This window comes from Salvia hispanica, chromosome 3 (genome assembly GCF_029641045.1).
Source record: "Salvia hispanica isolate PSC_SH4W2 chromosome 3, Shi_PSC_v1, whole genome shotgun sequence".
Classification (NCBI taxonomy): domain Eukaryota; kingdom Viridiplantae; phylum Streptophyta; class Magnoliopsida; order Lamiales; family Lamiaceae; genus Salvia; species Salvia hispanica.
The window spans coordinates 44,432,312-44,449,843 of NC_142694.1; the positions used below are offsets into that span (position 1 = coordinate 44,432,312).

The window sequence follows — 17,532 nt, forward strand, 5'->3', positions numbered from 1 at the left end:
TCCCATAGACGGTGAAATCGTCCATGAATATCTCAATGCATACTTCCAACAGATCCGAAAAAATGCTCATCATACATCGTTGAAAAGTCCCCGGTGCATTACACAATCCAAACGGCATTCTTCGGTATGCATATGTACCAAAAGGGCACGTGAAAGTGGTCTTCTCTTGATCCTCCAGATTAATGTAGATTTGGAAATATCCGTTGTATCCGTCAAGGAAACAAAAATACTGTTTGCCTGCCAATCTTTCCAGCATCTGATCAATGAAAGGCAAAGGAAAATGATCCTTCTTTGTGGCTTCATTCAACTTCCTGTAGTCGATGCACATCCTCCACCCTGTCACTAATCTGGTGGGTACCAATTCATTCTTCTCATTTTTTATGACTTGTATCCCAGACTTCTTTCGCACCATATGGACAGGACTGACCCACTCACTGTCAGGAATGGAGTAAATGTTTCCTAGAGCAAGCAACTTCAATACCTCCTTCAAGACTTCCTCTCGCATGTTTGGGTTCAGCTTCCGTTGTGCATCTCGATGAGCCTTTGCACTTTCTTCCAGACGGATGTGGTGCATGCAAAGATCTGGACTTATTCCCACCAAATCTGAGAGAGTCCATCCTATTGCCTTCTTGTTCCTTTTGATGACCTCTAACAACTCCTTCTCCTGTTCCTTGGTCAAGTTGCTGTTGACTATTACTGGAAATGTCTCGTCCTTCTCCAAGTAAGCGTACTTAAGGCCTGGTGGGAGTGTTTTCAGCTCTTTTTTCGCTTCATTTGTCTCCTGGGGCAAGGGATTCTTTTCTGAATTTTCTGGTGAAGTCTCTTTCCCTAACCCAGGAGATTTTTCCAAACTGGCCACATAAGCCGATCCCTTGGACCTAGTTGATTCCGGGTTCCTGCAGAATTCCATAATGGCCTCCATGAGCTCTTCATCTGTCAATTCTTCTGTGTTCACTGTTGCACACCATCCCACAACTTCTTTGTCAATCGAATGGCTCTACTCCGAGTTATCAATCTGTTCCTGTATCAATTCAGTCTCAAGATATTCTTGGACTAAAGGGTTAATAACATCAATAGCATAGAGATTCTCAACATCTAAAGGTCTTTTCATCCCCTCATCTATGCTAAAGGTATATTTTTCCCCATTATAGTCCAAGCAAATTGTTCCATCAAACACATCGATAATGGTCTTAGCCGTACGCAAAAATGGCCTCCCCAAAAGTACCCCACTAGACTCAGCAGACTCATTATCATTCATCTTGATCACGTAAAAATTAGCAGGATATAGAAACTCATGCACCTTGACTATAATATTTTCCAACACTCCTTCAAGGCAAATGCAAGTTCTATCTGCTAGCTGGATTACTACTTTGGTATCAACCATTCTTACTCCAGTTAACCTTTTATAGATTGAAAGTGGCAAAACATTTATTGACGCCCCTAGATCACACATGGCATGCTCAACCTTGATATCCCCTAAAGAAATGGGTAATGTAAACATACCTGGGTCCGTGCATTTTGAGGGCATTCTTCTTTTTTGTATCACAGCAGACACAGTTTCTCCAATCACAATCTTCCCATCTAGTTTGGTTTTCCCTGCAATAAACTCCTTGATGAACTTACTGAAGGTGGACATTTTCAAGGCTTTGCAAGAATGGCAAGTTGATTTCCAACTTGCTGAAAATCTCCATGAGATCCTCTATGTCATCCTTTTTCTTCTTCGTCTCCCCTCGATATGGAAATGGTTTTGCTCGCTTTACTGCATTTGTGGAAGTACCAGCCAGGATTTCATCAACTGCTTTGTTTCCTTCCCTGCTTACTTCCTCAGGTTCGGGGTCTAGGAAGAACGGGTCCCTTGGTCGAGGTAGAGATCCCCCTAAATCTTCCTTCTGGAGGTCTCTCTGAACAATGATCTCCCTTGGTTCAGCGCCTCCTTCTTGCTGTTTCTGACTCTGTTTCCCTTCTTTGGCTTGCATAGGCGCTTCCTCATCAGCTCCCAACGTTGCCCTTCGTAACCCCGTCCAGATCTCAAAGTGATTTGACTAATATTTGCCCGGTCTGGCGGTTTGACGGTAGCAGGAAGTTTACCTTCATTCCCTCGCATCTCGTTCAAAGATACTGCGATCTGGGAAAGTTGTTTTGCCATCATGTCCATGGCGGCTTTTTGCTCTGACTGAGCATCTTGTAACTTGTGCACCATGTCATTGTTGGAATGTAGGTTACCTTGCATGAACTGATGTGAATTTACCAAATCATGGACCATGTCATCCAAACTCCGTTGTGGTCTGAAGTTGAATTGACCAAAATTTTGTCCTTGACCTTGGTTCTGTCGAAAATTTCCTTGATGATTGTTGTACTGGTTACTCGACCCTTGATTGTTGTACTGACCACCAGACCCTTGATTCCCTTGATGGTTCTGTTGGGAATTCTGAAAATTGCCTTGGTTATTCCTTTGTTGAGGTGGCACGTAGGAGTTTCCTGAGTTGTTTTGATTTTTGTTTCCCCAATTAGCTTGATCCTGATTCCTGTATCCCAGCTGCAATTGTCCTTCTTGTCCCTTCCCTGGCCAATTGGACTGCCTCTCCAGAGGGTGTGCAAAATTCGTGAGCTGCAAGGGAGGCGGCTGGCTTTGATCATGGTCAGTCCATCTGAAGTTTGGGGAGTCCTCCATGGAGCGTCCCTCTGTCTCCCTTGATTCCAACTTCCATCGGGATTCCAACTTCCCATCGAACTTGCTTGAGCGTGGCACTCTCCTTCGTAGGGTTGACTGTAGTATGGTTGCAGTTGCCTTTCCTCTTGACCAAGGGATTTCTCATTTTCCACTGGAGCATGCGGATTGCATTTCTCGATCGCACTTAGCAAGGCCTTTTCCAGTTTATCGATCCTATCTTCCACCTTCTTGTCTTCTTGATCCATCACTGCATTAGCTGATCCTCTCCTCAATATGCTTCGCGGGTTATCATAGGCCTTCTTTGCCTCAATCAATCTCCCCAGCGTTTCCCTGGCTTCACTTGCTTTGTTCTTAGTAAAATTTCCCCCGCTCGAGGAGTTCATCAAGTCCTTTGATTCAGGGTTTGCACCTTCATAGAACAAATAGTAAGTCTCCGCTTCTATCATCCTGTGGTTTGGACAAGCATCCAGCAGCCCCTTGAAGCGGGACCAATAAGAACTTAGGGACTCATCGTATTCTTGTTTGCACTCCTGAATCTCCTTCTTCAAGGCATTCGTCTTATTAGATGGAAAAAATTAATCCAAAAATTCCAGTTTAAAATCCTTCCACGTGTTGATCGAGTCCGGTGGAAGCCTCAGCAGCCAAGTGTTCGCCTCCCCTTTGAGAGCAAACGGAATTGCTCGAAGACGGTAGTCCTCTTCTGTTGCCTCGTTGGGTCGCTTTTGAATGCTGCATAGTTTACTGAACTCGTTCAGAAATTCATAAGGGCATTCATTCCTACGCCCAGAGAAAGTAGGTAGAACTCCAAGCACATTTGTCTTGATGTCGATCGACCTCCGTCGTGGATTCGAGACTATAGCATGAGCGGGTTCACCGTCAAGATGTGCGGTGAGCGACCCTATTTCCGGATCGGGGTCTAGTAGATGAGCCATATCTGGGTCCTTCTCCTCCTCGGTCTCGGAATGCTCTGGTTCGGTTGATGTCCCTGGATTCTTCTCTGTCGATGAATTCCACTCCTTTTCACTTTCTGACTCGAACGGGAATGGATCTTCCGTTCTCAATCCTGATCTAGTAGTGATGGTAGATGTAGATTCCTTGATTCGCCACTCGTACTGGCCACTCCCTGATCCAGATGAACTTGCCCAACTTCCAGATTTGAAGCCCGCTTTCATAAACTGTCAGGGAGAAAGAAAATAACAAAAATTAGAATATTTACACCAAATCCTTAATAACAGCAAACGCCATCCATCTCCGGCAACGGAGCCACTTGAAGCTGCTTGGGATGTGACAGTACAAGTGTAGTGTGTGTGCAGTGTTGCGATATTCAAATAAGGCAGGTTCCCCAGATCCAGCAAGTCCACTAGATCACTTGGTCTAGGAACTCGTAGGTTGTGCGGAATCCCGGTCGTCGGACATACAAGTACTTCCCCGCTTCAAAAACCCTCAACCACTTTACTAAACCTAGTATAGGGAAGTAGGGATCGATCCCACAGAGAAGGATGCGTAAGACTCGTAATCAAGGATTTGGGAGTATTTTTGGTGTTGGCTGCTGCCACGCATTTTCTTGGGTTGAGGAAAATTAAAATTAACTTGACTTGGGAATATTAGAAAGAAACTTAACCTAACAGCTAGACCTAGGAGATAATTCTACAGTGGGACCACATCTAAGAAAAAGCAGAGTACGACTGGAAAGTGGCAGAATAACTAACTCTCGTACTAACTGACAGTGACATCGTCTTCTACAACCAAATTCGCATAAAACTTCTTGAGAAAACACATAAGCAAATCAAAAACAGGGCTACTAACTTGAAATCAAATCTATGCATAAATAACGAAGAACTTAACAGATCTGCATACCTAGACGAAGCGAAATAGAAAACAAAGGAAATAAAACAAGTCTATCAACTACTGTTTCTTTCACACGCCAAAACCAACTTCAGACGCTAAATCCACTCCGGATCCAAGCGTCCGACACGGACTCCAAACAGAAGAAATTCTCCATCACGTCAGATTTACAAATTTAAGCTCCGAACACTCAATCAACCACAGATCTGTCACCAAATTCCACATCAAACACCTCAATAACGAAATAAGCAGAGATCGACATAGCAATTTAAGAATTACGCTAACAGCAGAGAGATCTAAGCAAAATAACTTGAAATTAAACAGCTAAACTCAGATCCATGAGCGATAAGCAGTTAAACATCATCAACATCAAAGTCGACTCCCAAAAGTGAAGTTCGACGGTGGAAACTAGCAAAAACAGCTGAAATTAAAACAATTGTATCTTCGCCCTCACTAGGACGGTGTTACCAAACTCGAGATCTTTAGAAAGTACCCCCCCTATCACGATTATCTCTAGAATTTTTCCCAAGTGTGTGTGTAAATGTATGAGCTAAGAAGAGTAAAAACTATATATCATTGCGCTGCATGCTCCTCTCTATTTATAGGCGTTTTAGTGGGTCCAGCGAGGTATTGATAATGACTTTGTTGCCCTCAGCTGTAGACTCCCTTTATCACGCCAATTTCCTCGTAATTCCTGCTCATTTCGTTCCATTCTCCTGCTAGACCATCTCCTCCATAACTTCCTCGATCTAGCCATTTTCTTCACACACCTGGCTTAGGAAACGTGTTAGACCCAGCAAATTATAACATTACTTTGCACATACCGATGCATGAAATTAGCCTTATCATTTATAAAGTTCACTACTTTTAGAATATAGAGGAAGAAGTATCATTTTATACAACAAAATCATCATTTTAACTCCTCAAAATTGTACAATTGGAAAAAAATTGTCATATCAACTCTATATTTTATAGATTGTACAATTTGATTTAAAAATTTGTAGTACAACTTTAATTGATTGTACAATTATAAGGTTTGGAACTATAACTTCTAAATATTTTTTGTAATATCAATTATCAAATATTAAATTTGGAATCAACGTTTCAATTTTAATTTTACACGCTCAATTCTATATATAATATGTCTAAGAGATTTTCCTCATTATGAAAAAAATAAAAATTAAACAAAAATTTATTCATAAAACAACATACTCCATAAATTTGATTGTAAGCCGGCCCTGTTTGCAATCGTAGCAAAATGGATGGGAGACCACTTATTATAATTAAGTAGTTTACTAGATCCAAATAAATTATTTCTTATATTTATATTTCTAGAAATATATCAGTACTCAGTATTTGTTTAATTAAATTAGTTTCAAGATTCATCATAGCCCAAAAATAATTAAAATAAAAAAATAAATATGAAAATATTGACAACGACCGGGTAAAATCTTAGGGCCAAAAAAAGTATTTTACAATTTCCTCAAAAAGGTTTCCCATATACATCAAAACAAATTTAGACTCAAATTTGTCATAAACAATCTTGAAAATTCTTATAACAATTTCTTGATATAATCCTACGATCAAACATCAAGAATCGAGAGAGGAATTAGGCAATTAGCCATATTCATCGATCAAAAATATAAGATTAGACAAATTTCTAAAATTCAAATTTAGCTATTTAATAATAATATTTTAAAAATTACTATTATTTGTAAATATAAAATCATCAAAATACCGTTAACGATTTTCAAAATTATTGGAGGTCCATTGACCTCCCACGATTGCACCAATATTGGCAACGTTCCTTTCTCATTTACCAAGTATTACTCCATCATACAAGAGAAAATGAAGTTTCACTCAGAATAATAAATTCATATATTCGTCTCTTTTATTGTTCAACATATTAAGAATAATAATACTTGGCATATGAATCACATGAATAACAAATATATCAATAGTGATAACCATTAATATTCAAGATATTGTTACAATTAATTGTTTAAATTAAAGCCAGTCATTGTATTCTCGAATCAAATTAATGTCAATTTGAACAATTAATATTTGCTTGAATATAGTATGAAATTCTATTTTTGTTATATTTAACTCAATAATATTGTGTAAAATTAAATAGATTTACATTGAAAATAGATTTATAACATTAATGGATTTAAAATAAATTTCATACTAATCATTTTGCAACACTTTGAAAAAAAATGAAATTTGAACTTAAATATTTGTATATTTAAGAAAAAACTTGTTTTTTTTACTAAATATTGTATAATTAATTAAAATCAAGCTCGGAATTCGTGTTACAATTTGACATAAATTTATATATCACTTCTTTCTTATTGCTACATATAATACAATAAATAACATAATTAATTTTTAAGTAAATTCAATTAAATTTAAAAATTTAAAGATATTATGTACACGTACAATTTATGTACATTTATCTTTTCTCTTAGCCTTAGCGATATTCATCAATCAAAATTTTAACATTAGACAAATTTTTAAAATTCTCAAATTAAGCTATTTAATAATAATATTTTAAAAATTATGACCTCCCACGATTGCAATCAGTTGCACCAATATCGGCAACGTTCCTTTCATTTACCTAGTATTACTCCATCATACAAAAGAAAATAAAGTTTCACGCAGAATAAATTCATATATTCGTCTCTATTTATTGTTCAACATATATAAGAATAATAATGCTTGGCATATGAATCATATGAATAACAACATATCAATAGTGATAATCAATATTGGAGATATTGTTACAATTAATTGTTAAAGCCAGTCATTGTATTCTCGAATCAAATGTCAATTTGAACAATGAATATTTGTTTGAATATATGAAATTCTATTTTTGTTATATTTAACTCAATAATATTGTGTAAAATTAAATGACATTCTTCGCTCTGGTCAGTTTGAGTCAAAATACTACTACTATATTATAGTATATATTAAAATTTATTATATCCATGACATTTATTATTACCTAATTAATGGTGGTCATGCCAAATATTATACCAATATATTACACAAAATTATATTGATAAATCTACAATCACGCCCTAGGTTTAAACAATTTAAGAATTTTAATTTAATAATTCACCGCCTTAAGTTTATTATAAAAGGCCAATCCCAGTTCAATTCAAAACCACATCTCTCATTCATTTTTCTAATAATTTCAAATTCAAAACAAAAATAGAAGTTGAGAATGGCTGGGAATAAAACAATGGGATTATCTTTGTGCTGCTGCTTGCTAGTTTTTGCAATATTATTGGAAGTCGGGCCGAGTCCGGTATCGGGTCGGCTCGTATCGTATGACCCGTATCCGTGCATTCCCTCCTATTGCGACTTCTTGTGCTTCAAGACTGGTGCAAAAAATGGCTGTGATTTGCCCAACAGACAGTGTGGCACATGCTCTATAGTCTGGGAAAATGGCAAGAAAATACAGGGTTGTGTGTGTACTAATTAGTTTATCAATTATAAATTCTCATACTATACGGTGTAAATGGGAATTTACCTAGAAATTTATTGATGGTTTATGTCATGTTTTTATATTGTTGCTATATATGAAATTCAACCATCTTCGTTTAATTTTAAGTGGTTTTTGCTATTATATGATTATATATCTCATGATGTAGATTACTATTTCTTTATTCCAAGTAAAATTCAACACCCAACATTATACTTGTGCTTCTAATTTTGTTGATTTATCATATAACTACAATTTATACACATTGGATAGTAACAAATTAACAATCCTAAAGCAAATTCTAGCTACTGTTAAACAACTAATAGGCGTACTTGTATAATTGTGATCATATTTAGCACGACCTTTTATCATAAAAATCCAAAAATTGCTTTCACAATATTACAAGACTTCCAAAATTTTCAAAAGTGATTTATTTCAATTTTTTTTATGGGACTTATCGATGCAAATTCGATAATTTGAATTAATGAGTTACTCCGTAGATGGTGACGAGAGCAAAGTTGAGAATTATAAGCATGATAGTAGAAGCCAAGAGTTTTGCCATTACAATTGTGTGAACTAAAATAAAAAATAAGAGATCGATTTCTAGTTTTCTCCCATATATAACAAAATAAATCGCCTAGATATATCTTGAAATCCCACTTTCCTAATCTCATTTTAATTGATTTTTGGGGATTAAAGTATTACTTACGGTAAATACTTTTCTAGATAGATATCAATTGTCATTCATTGTCGCCTGATAATAGTGTTTAAAAAACTTGAAAATTAATAGTACTACTATTATCATCAGTGATCACATTAGTACTTTATTTCATATTGACCTTTCTCTCAATTATCTCGTAAATATTTACAGATCTTCAAAAAAATAAAGCTTGAATTTTTATTTCATTTCGATATTAAGGATTAATGACCCTCTTGATTGTAGAACATTTGTTAATTAGTCCACACAGAAGAAGAAGAAGATGATGATGATATCATTTTAATATTAACATTAAAGCATATTCGTCGAGGTTTCAATAAAGTTGACCTAAGTCAACAATAAAGTGAATCAAACTCATCTCCAAAAATGCTAAATTTTAATTCAATTAAAAGGATAATTTAATGCGTAAATACACAGAGCTGATTTTGGGAGCCGAAACAAAAAAATATTGGTTGTGAAAGTGAAACGCCATTGTTTATACATTCTCTCTCACCCATCCCGTTGAAACCACAGAAGCAAGAACTGCATGCAAAGTGAGCCCTTCTCTTTCTAACCTTTTTGCTTAATGCTTCGTTTCTACATTTTATTCATGGGGTTTTGAGAAGTGTTTCTTCAATTTCTTGTGCATCTTTTCTTTCTACTCTTTTTTTTTTTTTTGCAAAAATAGAGGATTGGTTTAGTCTTTTGTAAACCTTTTTTTGTTACTTCTTTGTATGATTTGATTGATTTCTGTTTGTGATAAAGCCCCAAATGTTGGTTTGATTTCCGGTGGAAAGGTGTATGATGAAATGCGCCTGAAAAAGTTTTAGTTTATTAATGATTTTTCTAACAAGGTTGTTAAGATTTTGTATGGTGTACTTAAACTTTTTGTTCAAGTTGTGTTTTTATATAAGGGATGTTGATTCAAAGTCGATTATTTTTTGGGGAATTGGATGTATTTCTTATGAAAGTTAGCTATATTGCATCATAATCAGTTCTTCATCTAGGGGAGTTCAAGAACTATCCATTTTTAGCCACATTGTTATTGTGCTATTGATATAAAGCAAGGTTCTGTTTTCTGATGTTTTTTTTACTCTTACCTCGTATTGATGTAAGTACTCTCGGTGGATTATATGCATCTTATGAGTTAATTTGATGTCTAAACATATTCTAGAGAAAAAAGAATAGTACTAATTCATATAGTAATCATGCAAAAGTGTCATCAAGTTCGTTTTCATGATATGTTCTGTTGTCTCACTAATGTTCTTTGGCAATTGCACAAGGTGTAGAATATACTAGAATAACTCAGTACGGTGAGATGGATTCAAGAGGGTTTACCGTTGATGAATCAGAAAACACCGAGCTAGAATCGACTTCTTGCGGGGAAACATTGGAGTGTCCACGGGTCTCTCCCACCACCGGCTGTGATGATTCGGAGATCATAGAAGCCAAACTGCACATTGGTAGATTCTTTTACGAGAATGGACTGGATCTCAGTGCTGTCGATTCACCCAGCTTTCGGAGCATGATCTCTCTTTTCTCTCAAATGGGGGTGCAGTGGCAAGTTCCTACGGTCGAGGAATTAAAAGGGTGGATATTCAAAGATGTGATGAAAGAAATGAAGGAACGCGTGAATGAGGTTAGAAGATCATGGGCTGAAACTGGTTGCAGCATCTTGCTAGATGGATGGATGGATGCTAATGGCCGGACTTTAGTGAATGTTTTGGTGGATTGCCCGAAAAGTACTGTGTATCTTTTCTCGTCCGACATAACTGACTGTGTTGAGAACATGGATGCTATGCAGATCTTCTTGGTGAAGGTTCTGGCGGAGGTTGGAATCCAGAACGTTGTACAGATCATCACATACTCGAGCTCGGACTTCATGAAGGAGGCTGGTAGGCAGCTCATGGAGAGATACCGGCCAGTGTTTTGGACAACAAGTGCTTCCCACTGCATTGATCTTATGTTGGAGAAATTGTGTAGGGTGGATCTCATCAACAAGACGTTTGAGAAGGCGAAGATCATCACAAGATTTGTCCACAGCCACCCAATTGCTCTCAAGTATCTGCAAGAACAGACGAAAGGGAGCGGCCTGATTGATACTTCGATGATAAGGTCAATAAGGCCTTTCCTAATCCTTGAGAATATAGTGAAAATGAAGGAGACTTTGAACACAATGTTCTCCTCCTCTCATTGTCAAAGCTCGATTTTGATATCAACCATGGAGGGACGAAGAGCAGCTGAGTTGGTGGGGGATCATTCATTCTGGAATGAGGCCTTGACTATTCTCAAAGGCACCATACCTCTAGTCCGGGTGATGGAATGGATGAACAAGAGTGGCAAGGATCACATGGGGCTTATATACGAGACAATTGATCAGGCCAAGGAAACCATTAAGGAGTGCTTCGAGAATAAGTCTGCCTACTCGCCTTTCTGGAAGACAATTGATGATGTTTGGAACGAGTCCCTCTACAGCCCTCTCCACTCCGCTGGCTACTACTTGAACCCCAATCTTTTATACTTGAGCAACGGGCTTATCAACCCTGAAGTCCTCATTGGCTTATACTGCTGCATTGTTCGTGCGACTGCTGACATCAGTGTGCAGGATCGGATTACTGTCCAGATGGAGCATTACAGAGTTGCCAAAGGTGCCATGGCTTCTGGAGTCCCTGAAGAGCAAAGATCGATCGTTTCTCCTGGTGAATGAATACTTCTCTCCCTTTCTCTGATATGCTATTTTCTCTACTAAACTGGTGATTTTGCTGTAGCACTCTGGTGGTCGAGATATGGTGGGGAATTCCCTGAGTTGCAGAGGCTGGCGGTTCGAGTTCTGAGCCAAACGTGCGATGGAGCATCCAAGTTTCAGCTCAGTAGAAGCTTAGCCGAGACACTTCTCATTAAGGGAAGGAATTTAGATGAGCAGAAGTGGCTGAGGGATATGGTTTTCCTAAGGTACAACATGCAGCTACAGAATTTTGTACCTGGCAACGTCGTTGCCAACGAGCCTGGCCTAGTCGATGACTGGCTCGCGGATAGGAACAACGTTCCTTGAAACGGGGATGCCCCGAGGATGGAGACTGGCAGTGGAGATGGACCTTTCGGTCTTGATGTGACAAGGTAATCATGGAGGTTGACTTATCATTGTTTTGATTCGGTTATTTACATATTTGTGATCTGTTTTGTTTAAAAGTATGATATATTCTCGCCTGTCGTGATTCATTAATTGGATTTTTCGGTTAGGATCGGATTGGTTTTTTAAGACCAAAAAAATCAAATTAATTAACACTAACATAAAAACAATAATCCTATGTACTTTTGTGGTTTATTTCATTGTGGTGGCTTAACCAATACAAATGTGACTTTACGTTTCAAAATATTTTAAATATATGTGTATGTGTGAATTTTTGATTCGACTCTATGATATGTTAGTTATTAGACCATGAGTCATATTTGTTTCCTAGTCAGAAAAACATGGAGACATTTGAGGCATGCCTTTTGTTATGCTTTCCTTAATGATCTCAGATTCCTCAACCAAGATAAAATTTTCTGTACCAAAAATGGATAGTAAAAAGATTCGGAAGGAAAGAGTTTGAGTTTCCCATCTCAAGAAACAAGAAAAGTGGATGAATCTCGAAAATGTGGCTCCCGAATGGAAAGGCGAGTACTCGGGGGGGAAAAAAAGGTGGTAGAAATGGGCTGGTTGCTGTAGCCATAGACAAGGGCAAATCAAGCATGCATGCCATGAGATGGGCTGCTGAAAACCTCGTCACGAAAGGCCAGACCATCATCCTCATCCACGTCCTTCAGAAGTCCTCTGCTAATTCATGTACAAATCTCTGCTTTTACTCGACGTTTTTCTTGGAACGTGAGAATTCTGGGGATTCATTAATTGATTCGGGTGAGCAGGTTCCAACTATGCCCTTAATGGCCTCGATGGTAGTGGCAATGATATCGTTCTTGAAAAACCAACTAAAGATCTCTTCCTCTCCTTCCATTGCTTATGCACTCGCAAAGATGTAAGTTATACATTCAGGGTCGTGTTATATGCATAACTCTATTTTATTGCAGAGACAGAACCAAAACACGGAGGTCAATAGTTTTTAGGTCATTTTTGAAAACATGGCCTAAGATGATCTAAAAACGAATTCCGTATTTTTCAAATCCGGATTTTATAAAATGAACTAAAAACGAACTAACAATGACCTACGTGTTTCCGTAAAATGACAGTTCTGCATTATGCAATAAGATGTGCATATATTATATGGATAGCCTTGTCTTGTTCGGTTTTTCTTTATTGGTTTGGTGAGGAGAGAAATGTGCAGATACTATGTTTCGACGTGGTGCTAGAGGACATGGATATTAGCAAGGCCATAACCGAATACACCGCGCACGCTGCAATCGAGAATCTTGTTCTCGGAGCATCTCGCCATGGCTTCATTAGGTGAAAGAATTAGTTTTCTTGAGGTTGAATTAGTGTGAAAAATAACAGTGCTCTTTTTTTTCGTAGTGCAGAAGATTGAAGACAGTAGATGTTCCCACAAGCGTGTCCAGAGCATCACCAGAGTTCTGCACAATTTACGTCATCTCGAAGTCCAAGATCTCATCCGTCCGAAACGCTTCTCGGGAGGCGCCCTTCGCCTCCCCACTCTTGCCACAGCTGCACCAATTACAGGAGCAAAACAGCTCTACCATAAATCCCGCTGCATCGAACGAGCCCCGTGCCACGCCCCGACACCTACCTAGCAAAGGTACATTGTGTCACTTGTATATTTATGATGTTTTTTTCTGCGTTCGCCCGTTTCTTAATAATGTGTCCGAGCAGGTCCGGACAGGACGCCGCCCAGGGTCATTGCTGTTGCTGATGAAACTGACATGACGAGCAAGTAATGCTTCTTTTCTGTATTAACATGAATGGTAACAATGGAGTTGAGTCATACATATACTGAGCAGGTCGTGTTCGTATTTTTGCAGGTCACCGATTTTGGCACGAGGCTACAACCCGAACATGTTCATGGATCTCACCGACAGTGACTCGGATATATCCTTCATTAGTTCGGACAGGGCGAGCACAGACAGCAGATTCATGGATCCTTTGCTCTGCGACGGCATGGATCCGAGCCGGGGCTCTCGAATGTCAGTTTGCTCCGAGAGAAGCTTCCAATCGACACGCTCCGGGCTAAGATTTAACGATATGAGTACTATCAGTGAATATTCGACAGGATCAATGGAAAATGTAAGATCAAATCAAGATTTTTTTTTTCATTTTTGAATAGGAATTGAATTAGATGATGAATCATGAATGTGCAGGATGAGGTGGAGGCTGAAATGAAAAGGCTAAAGCTAGAGTTGCAGAAAACAATGGATATGTACAGCACAGCTTGCAAGGAGGCTTTAACAGCCAAGCAAAAGGTAAGATGAGTGATGAGATCGCAAAAACTAGGCCGGATTTTTTAGTAACCGGCTATCTCCGTCCACTTGCAGGCGGCCTCTCTACACCGGTGGAGAGAGGACGAAGAAAAGAGGCTCGAGGAGGCAGCACGAGTGACAGTTGAGCAAGAGAAAGGCCGGTACACACCAGCTATGGAGAATTTTGAAACAGGTTGTTGGAAAATCGAATTGAAATGCGGAAATATAAATTATACTTAAACGAAAGAACTATATTGCTAGTTTGTTCTCTGATATCTATCTTTTTCGTTCCAACACAGGCCAGACTTTGAGATACAGAAAATATTCCATCGAGGAGATCGAGCTGGCTACAGACTGCTTCCACGAATCGCGCAAGATCGGGGAAGGCGGCTACGGCCCTGTCTATAAGTGCTCCCTTGACCACACGCCGGTCGCAGTCAAAGTCTTGCGACCAGATGCGGCTCAAGGAAGATCACAATTTCAACAAGAGGCAAGGCATAGCTTGTATGAATACTACTACCTCCGTCATTTAAAAATAGCAACTTTTGAAATGGCACAAGTTTTAGTGCACGATTGGTAAAGTAAGAGAGAGATAGAAAGAAAAAAGTGACTAAAGTAACCTTATTAGAGAGAAAAAAAGCTTCCTACAGTAGAAGGTTTCTAATTTTTAGTGGACCAAAATGGAAATAGTTGCTATTTTTAAAGAACGGAGGTAGTAACATAAATCTTTCAATCTGTTTGTCTTAGCTATGTTAGTGATGATGCAGGTTGAAGTGTTGAGCTGTTTAAGACATCCCAACATGGTACTACTCCTCGGAGCCTGCCCCGAGTATGGCTCCCTGGTGTACGAGTACATGGCCAACGGAAGCCTAGAAGACCGCCTCTTTCGGAAGGGGAACACCCGGCCTCTGTCATGGCAGCTCCGTTTCAGGATCGCCGGAGAGATTGCAACGGGGCTGCATTTCCTCCACCAGACAAAGCCGGAGCCTTTGGTCCACCGCGACCTCAAGCCTGGCAACATCCTGCTAGACCAGAACTACGTCAGCAAAATCAGCGACGTAGGTCTGGCAAGACTAGTCCCACCATCCGTAGCGGATGATGTGACGCAGTACAGGATGACCTCGACAGCAGGGACGTTCTGCTACATCGACCCCGAGTATCAGCAGACGGGCTTGCTGGGCACAAAATCCGACGTGTACTCGTTGGGAGTCGTGCTGCTGCAGATCATCACGGCCAAGCCTGCCATGGGGCTGACGCACCATATTGGGAATGCGATTGAGAAGGGGACGTTGCTGCAGATGCTGGATCCGACAGTCTCTGATTGGCCGATGGAGGAGACGTTGAGCTTCGCGAAGCTGGCCTTACAATGCACGGAGCTCAGGCGCAAGGACCGGCCGGATCTTAGCAAGGTCATTGTGCCCGAGCTGAACAAGCTGAGAGAGCTTGGTGAAGAGAATATGGGCAGTTTTTTAATAGGCGGGAGTACAGCCTCGACTCCTAGCCATAGCTTCGCGTCAAGCAGCTCGAACTCGAAATCCTTGAGTTTCAAGAGCGATCCCAATGTGCAATCCGTGTATAGCGGCGCAGGAGATTGCCTGGGTTCAGCATCAATGCCAGGACATGTATGATGTATCATTGCAACAAGTCTGCCTCCAAATTAGATTCATGACTCCTAAGTTAGGAATGTAACTAAAAAGGAATACGACTCAACTGAATGAGACGAATAGAATTAGTATTAATTCAATCGATTTATTTTATAATAAAAATAAGTCGGAGTAACATTGCATAACGTAAAAATAACATATAGTCGTCTACAACAAATCCTAGCATTAACAAAAATGAGCTATGACTCTTGTATTTTCACTCGTTCGAGACTAGTCATCTTTTCGATTACTAGAGAAAGCATGTATGCGACAGTTTGTGATATGAAGCACATCCTCGACTTGAAGGACCTCTCCGTTTTTGCACTTGGATAATAGTCTACTAGCTTCTTCTTTCGTCATTCGAATCTTCACTCGAACTGCGCATTTCTCTTGATTCGAAACTCTTTCTTCCTTCAGATCATTTCGAATCAACGGCTCCGATTCAAAGTGCACCTTCTTCTTCACCTTGGTGGTGGATGTCTTCTTCATACTTAAATCTTCTCTGCATACAAAGTGTTGTACTCTAGGATTCGAATGACGTCCATTTTGGAGAAATGGCTGCAAAAAATTCATTTTTGGCTACAAATGTATGTGTAATGAATATTTTGTGTGTTAATGGTTGGTTACAAGCATTGATGATAGGTACTATCATATTTATAGGTGTAAAAATTATTTGATGGGGCTGTTTGAACCATAATAAAGGAAAATTTCTATAAAATAGTCAACATATAATTATGGTTCTGATTAAAAGGGCATCCAACATGAGCACTACGTGTGTTTTGGAACCCAGAGTCTTTGACGAGTTCAAAATTGTGACATGAATGCGTTCGTCACCAGTAGTAGTACTATTTATCCGCTCCTTTTATAATTTGTCCCCTTTTTAACTCGGCGTGAGTTTTAAGAAATGTAACAAAAGTGGATTGAAAAAATTAGTGACCCATGAGTCATACTTTTATATACTGGTTTTATAATAAAATATGAGTGGGAATGAATTAGTAGGATTGTGTATTGCTTGTTCATAAATCTTAATGGAAATAAATGGAAATGTAATATAATAAAATATGAGTTTTAAGAAATATAATGAAAGATGATAAATTTTTACTGACCGACAAAAATGGAAATAAATGACAAATTTTCATAAATGAAAAGAGTATTGCTTGTTCATAAATCTTAATATGCAATAAGTTGGGGAAAGTACAATGAGTTAAAGTGATTAGGTATTAGTAAGTACTAGTATGCATCAAATAAGCTACTAGCAAAAATAATTAAATTAGTATTATGAATATAATATGATGAAGTGTACTACTTTTATTTCCAAAAATACTACAAAAGAAGTCACTTAATTTCTATGATATTGATTAACTGAGTAGTCTGATTTTAAGTATATGATATGGACTTAACTGAATTGATCTAAACGCGCTTTGAATCAGTAATATTTTCATGACTACTTCTATATGTAAGTCCATGACTTGATAATGCATCGAAATTGAGAACAGCTTTCTCTAAATTTTCTAACAAAATGTAGAAAATTGTAACTATAGGACAAATTATCAGTCAATATAACCCCCAAGAGAGGTTGATTATGATTTGAGAGGTAGTAATTATTAGCGTATTGATTACTCTTACTAAGTCATATACTATACTCTTTTAAATACTCAACTAAATAATCTTATAAGGTAAACTATATTTGCGAGTTTGATAAAGTAAAATATGCCAAAAATTATCATTTTATACCCAAAACTTAAAAATTTAATTTGGAGTTTTTTACTTGTTACTTGTTGAA

General features: G+C 38.5%; 2 protein-coding genes across 2 annotated transcripts; both read left to right on the forward strand.

The window, feature by feature from the left end:
- The first annotated feature begins 9,150 nt into the window (after positions 1 to 9,150).
- Positions 9,151 to 11,752, forward strand: LOC148930899 (uncharacterized). The gene is made up of 3 exons (XM_089068452.1): positions 9,151 to 9,254; positions 9,984 to 11,399; positions 11,469 to 11,752. The coding sequence occupies exons 1-3, from the start codon at positions 9,248 to 9,250 to the stop codon at positions 11,750 to 11,752; spliced, it is 1,707 nt and encodes a 568-aa protein (XP_088924578.1). The 5' UTR covers positions 9,151 to 9,247.
- Positions 11,753 to 12,336: 584 nt separating this feature from the next.
- LOC148930900 (U-box domain-containing protein 34-like) lies at positions 12,337 to 16,304 on the forward strand. The gene is made up of 10 exons (XM_089068451.1): positions 12,337 to 12,526; positions 12,607 to 12,716; positions 13,023 to 13,141; positions 13,213 to 13,448; positions 13,523 to 13,583; positions 13,672 to 13,933; positions 14,008 to 14,109; positions 14,182 to 14,299; positions 14,406 to 14,596; positions 14,874 to 16,304. The coding sequence occupies exons 1-10, from the start codon at positions 12,337 to 12,339 to the stop codon at positions 15,732 to 15,734; spliced, it is 2,250 nt and encodes a 749-aa protein (XP_088924577.1). The 3' UTR covers positions 15,735 to 16,304.
- The last annotated feature ends 1,228 nt before the right edge of the window (positions 16,305 to 17,532 follow it).

Excerpts from the sequence above, each read along its gene's own strand:
- LOC148930899 (XM_089068452.1), top strand. Across the intron at positions 11,400-11,468 it reads AAGATCGATCGTTTCTCCTG|CACTCTGGTGGTCGAGATAT; the intron begins GTGAATGAATAC and ends ATTTTGCTGTAG.
- LOC148930900 (XM_089068451.1), top strand. The coding sequence starts at position 12,337 with ATGTGGCTCCCGAATGGAAAGGCGAGTACTCGGGGGGGAAAAAAAGGT. Across the intron at positions 12,527-12,606 it reads GAAGTCCTCTGCTAATTCAT|GTTCCAACTATGCCCTTAAT; the intron begins GTACAAATCTCT and ends TCGGGTGAGCAG. Across the intron at positions 14,110-14,181 it reads CTTTAACAGCCAAGCAAAAG|GCGGCCTCTCTACACCGGTG; the intron begins GTAAGATGAGTG and ends GTCCACTTGCAG.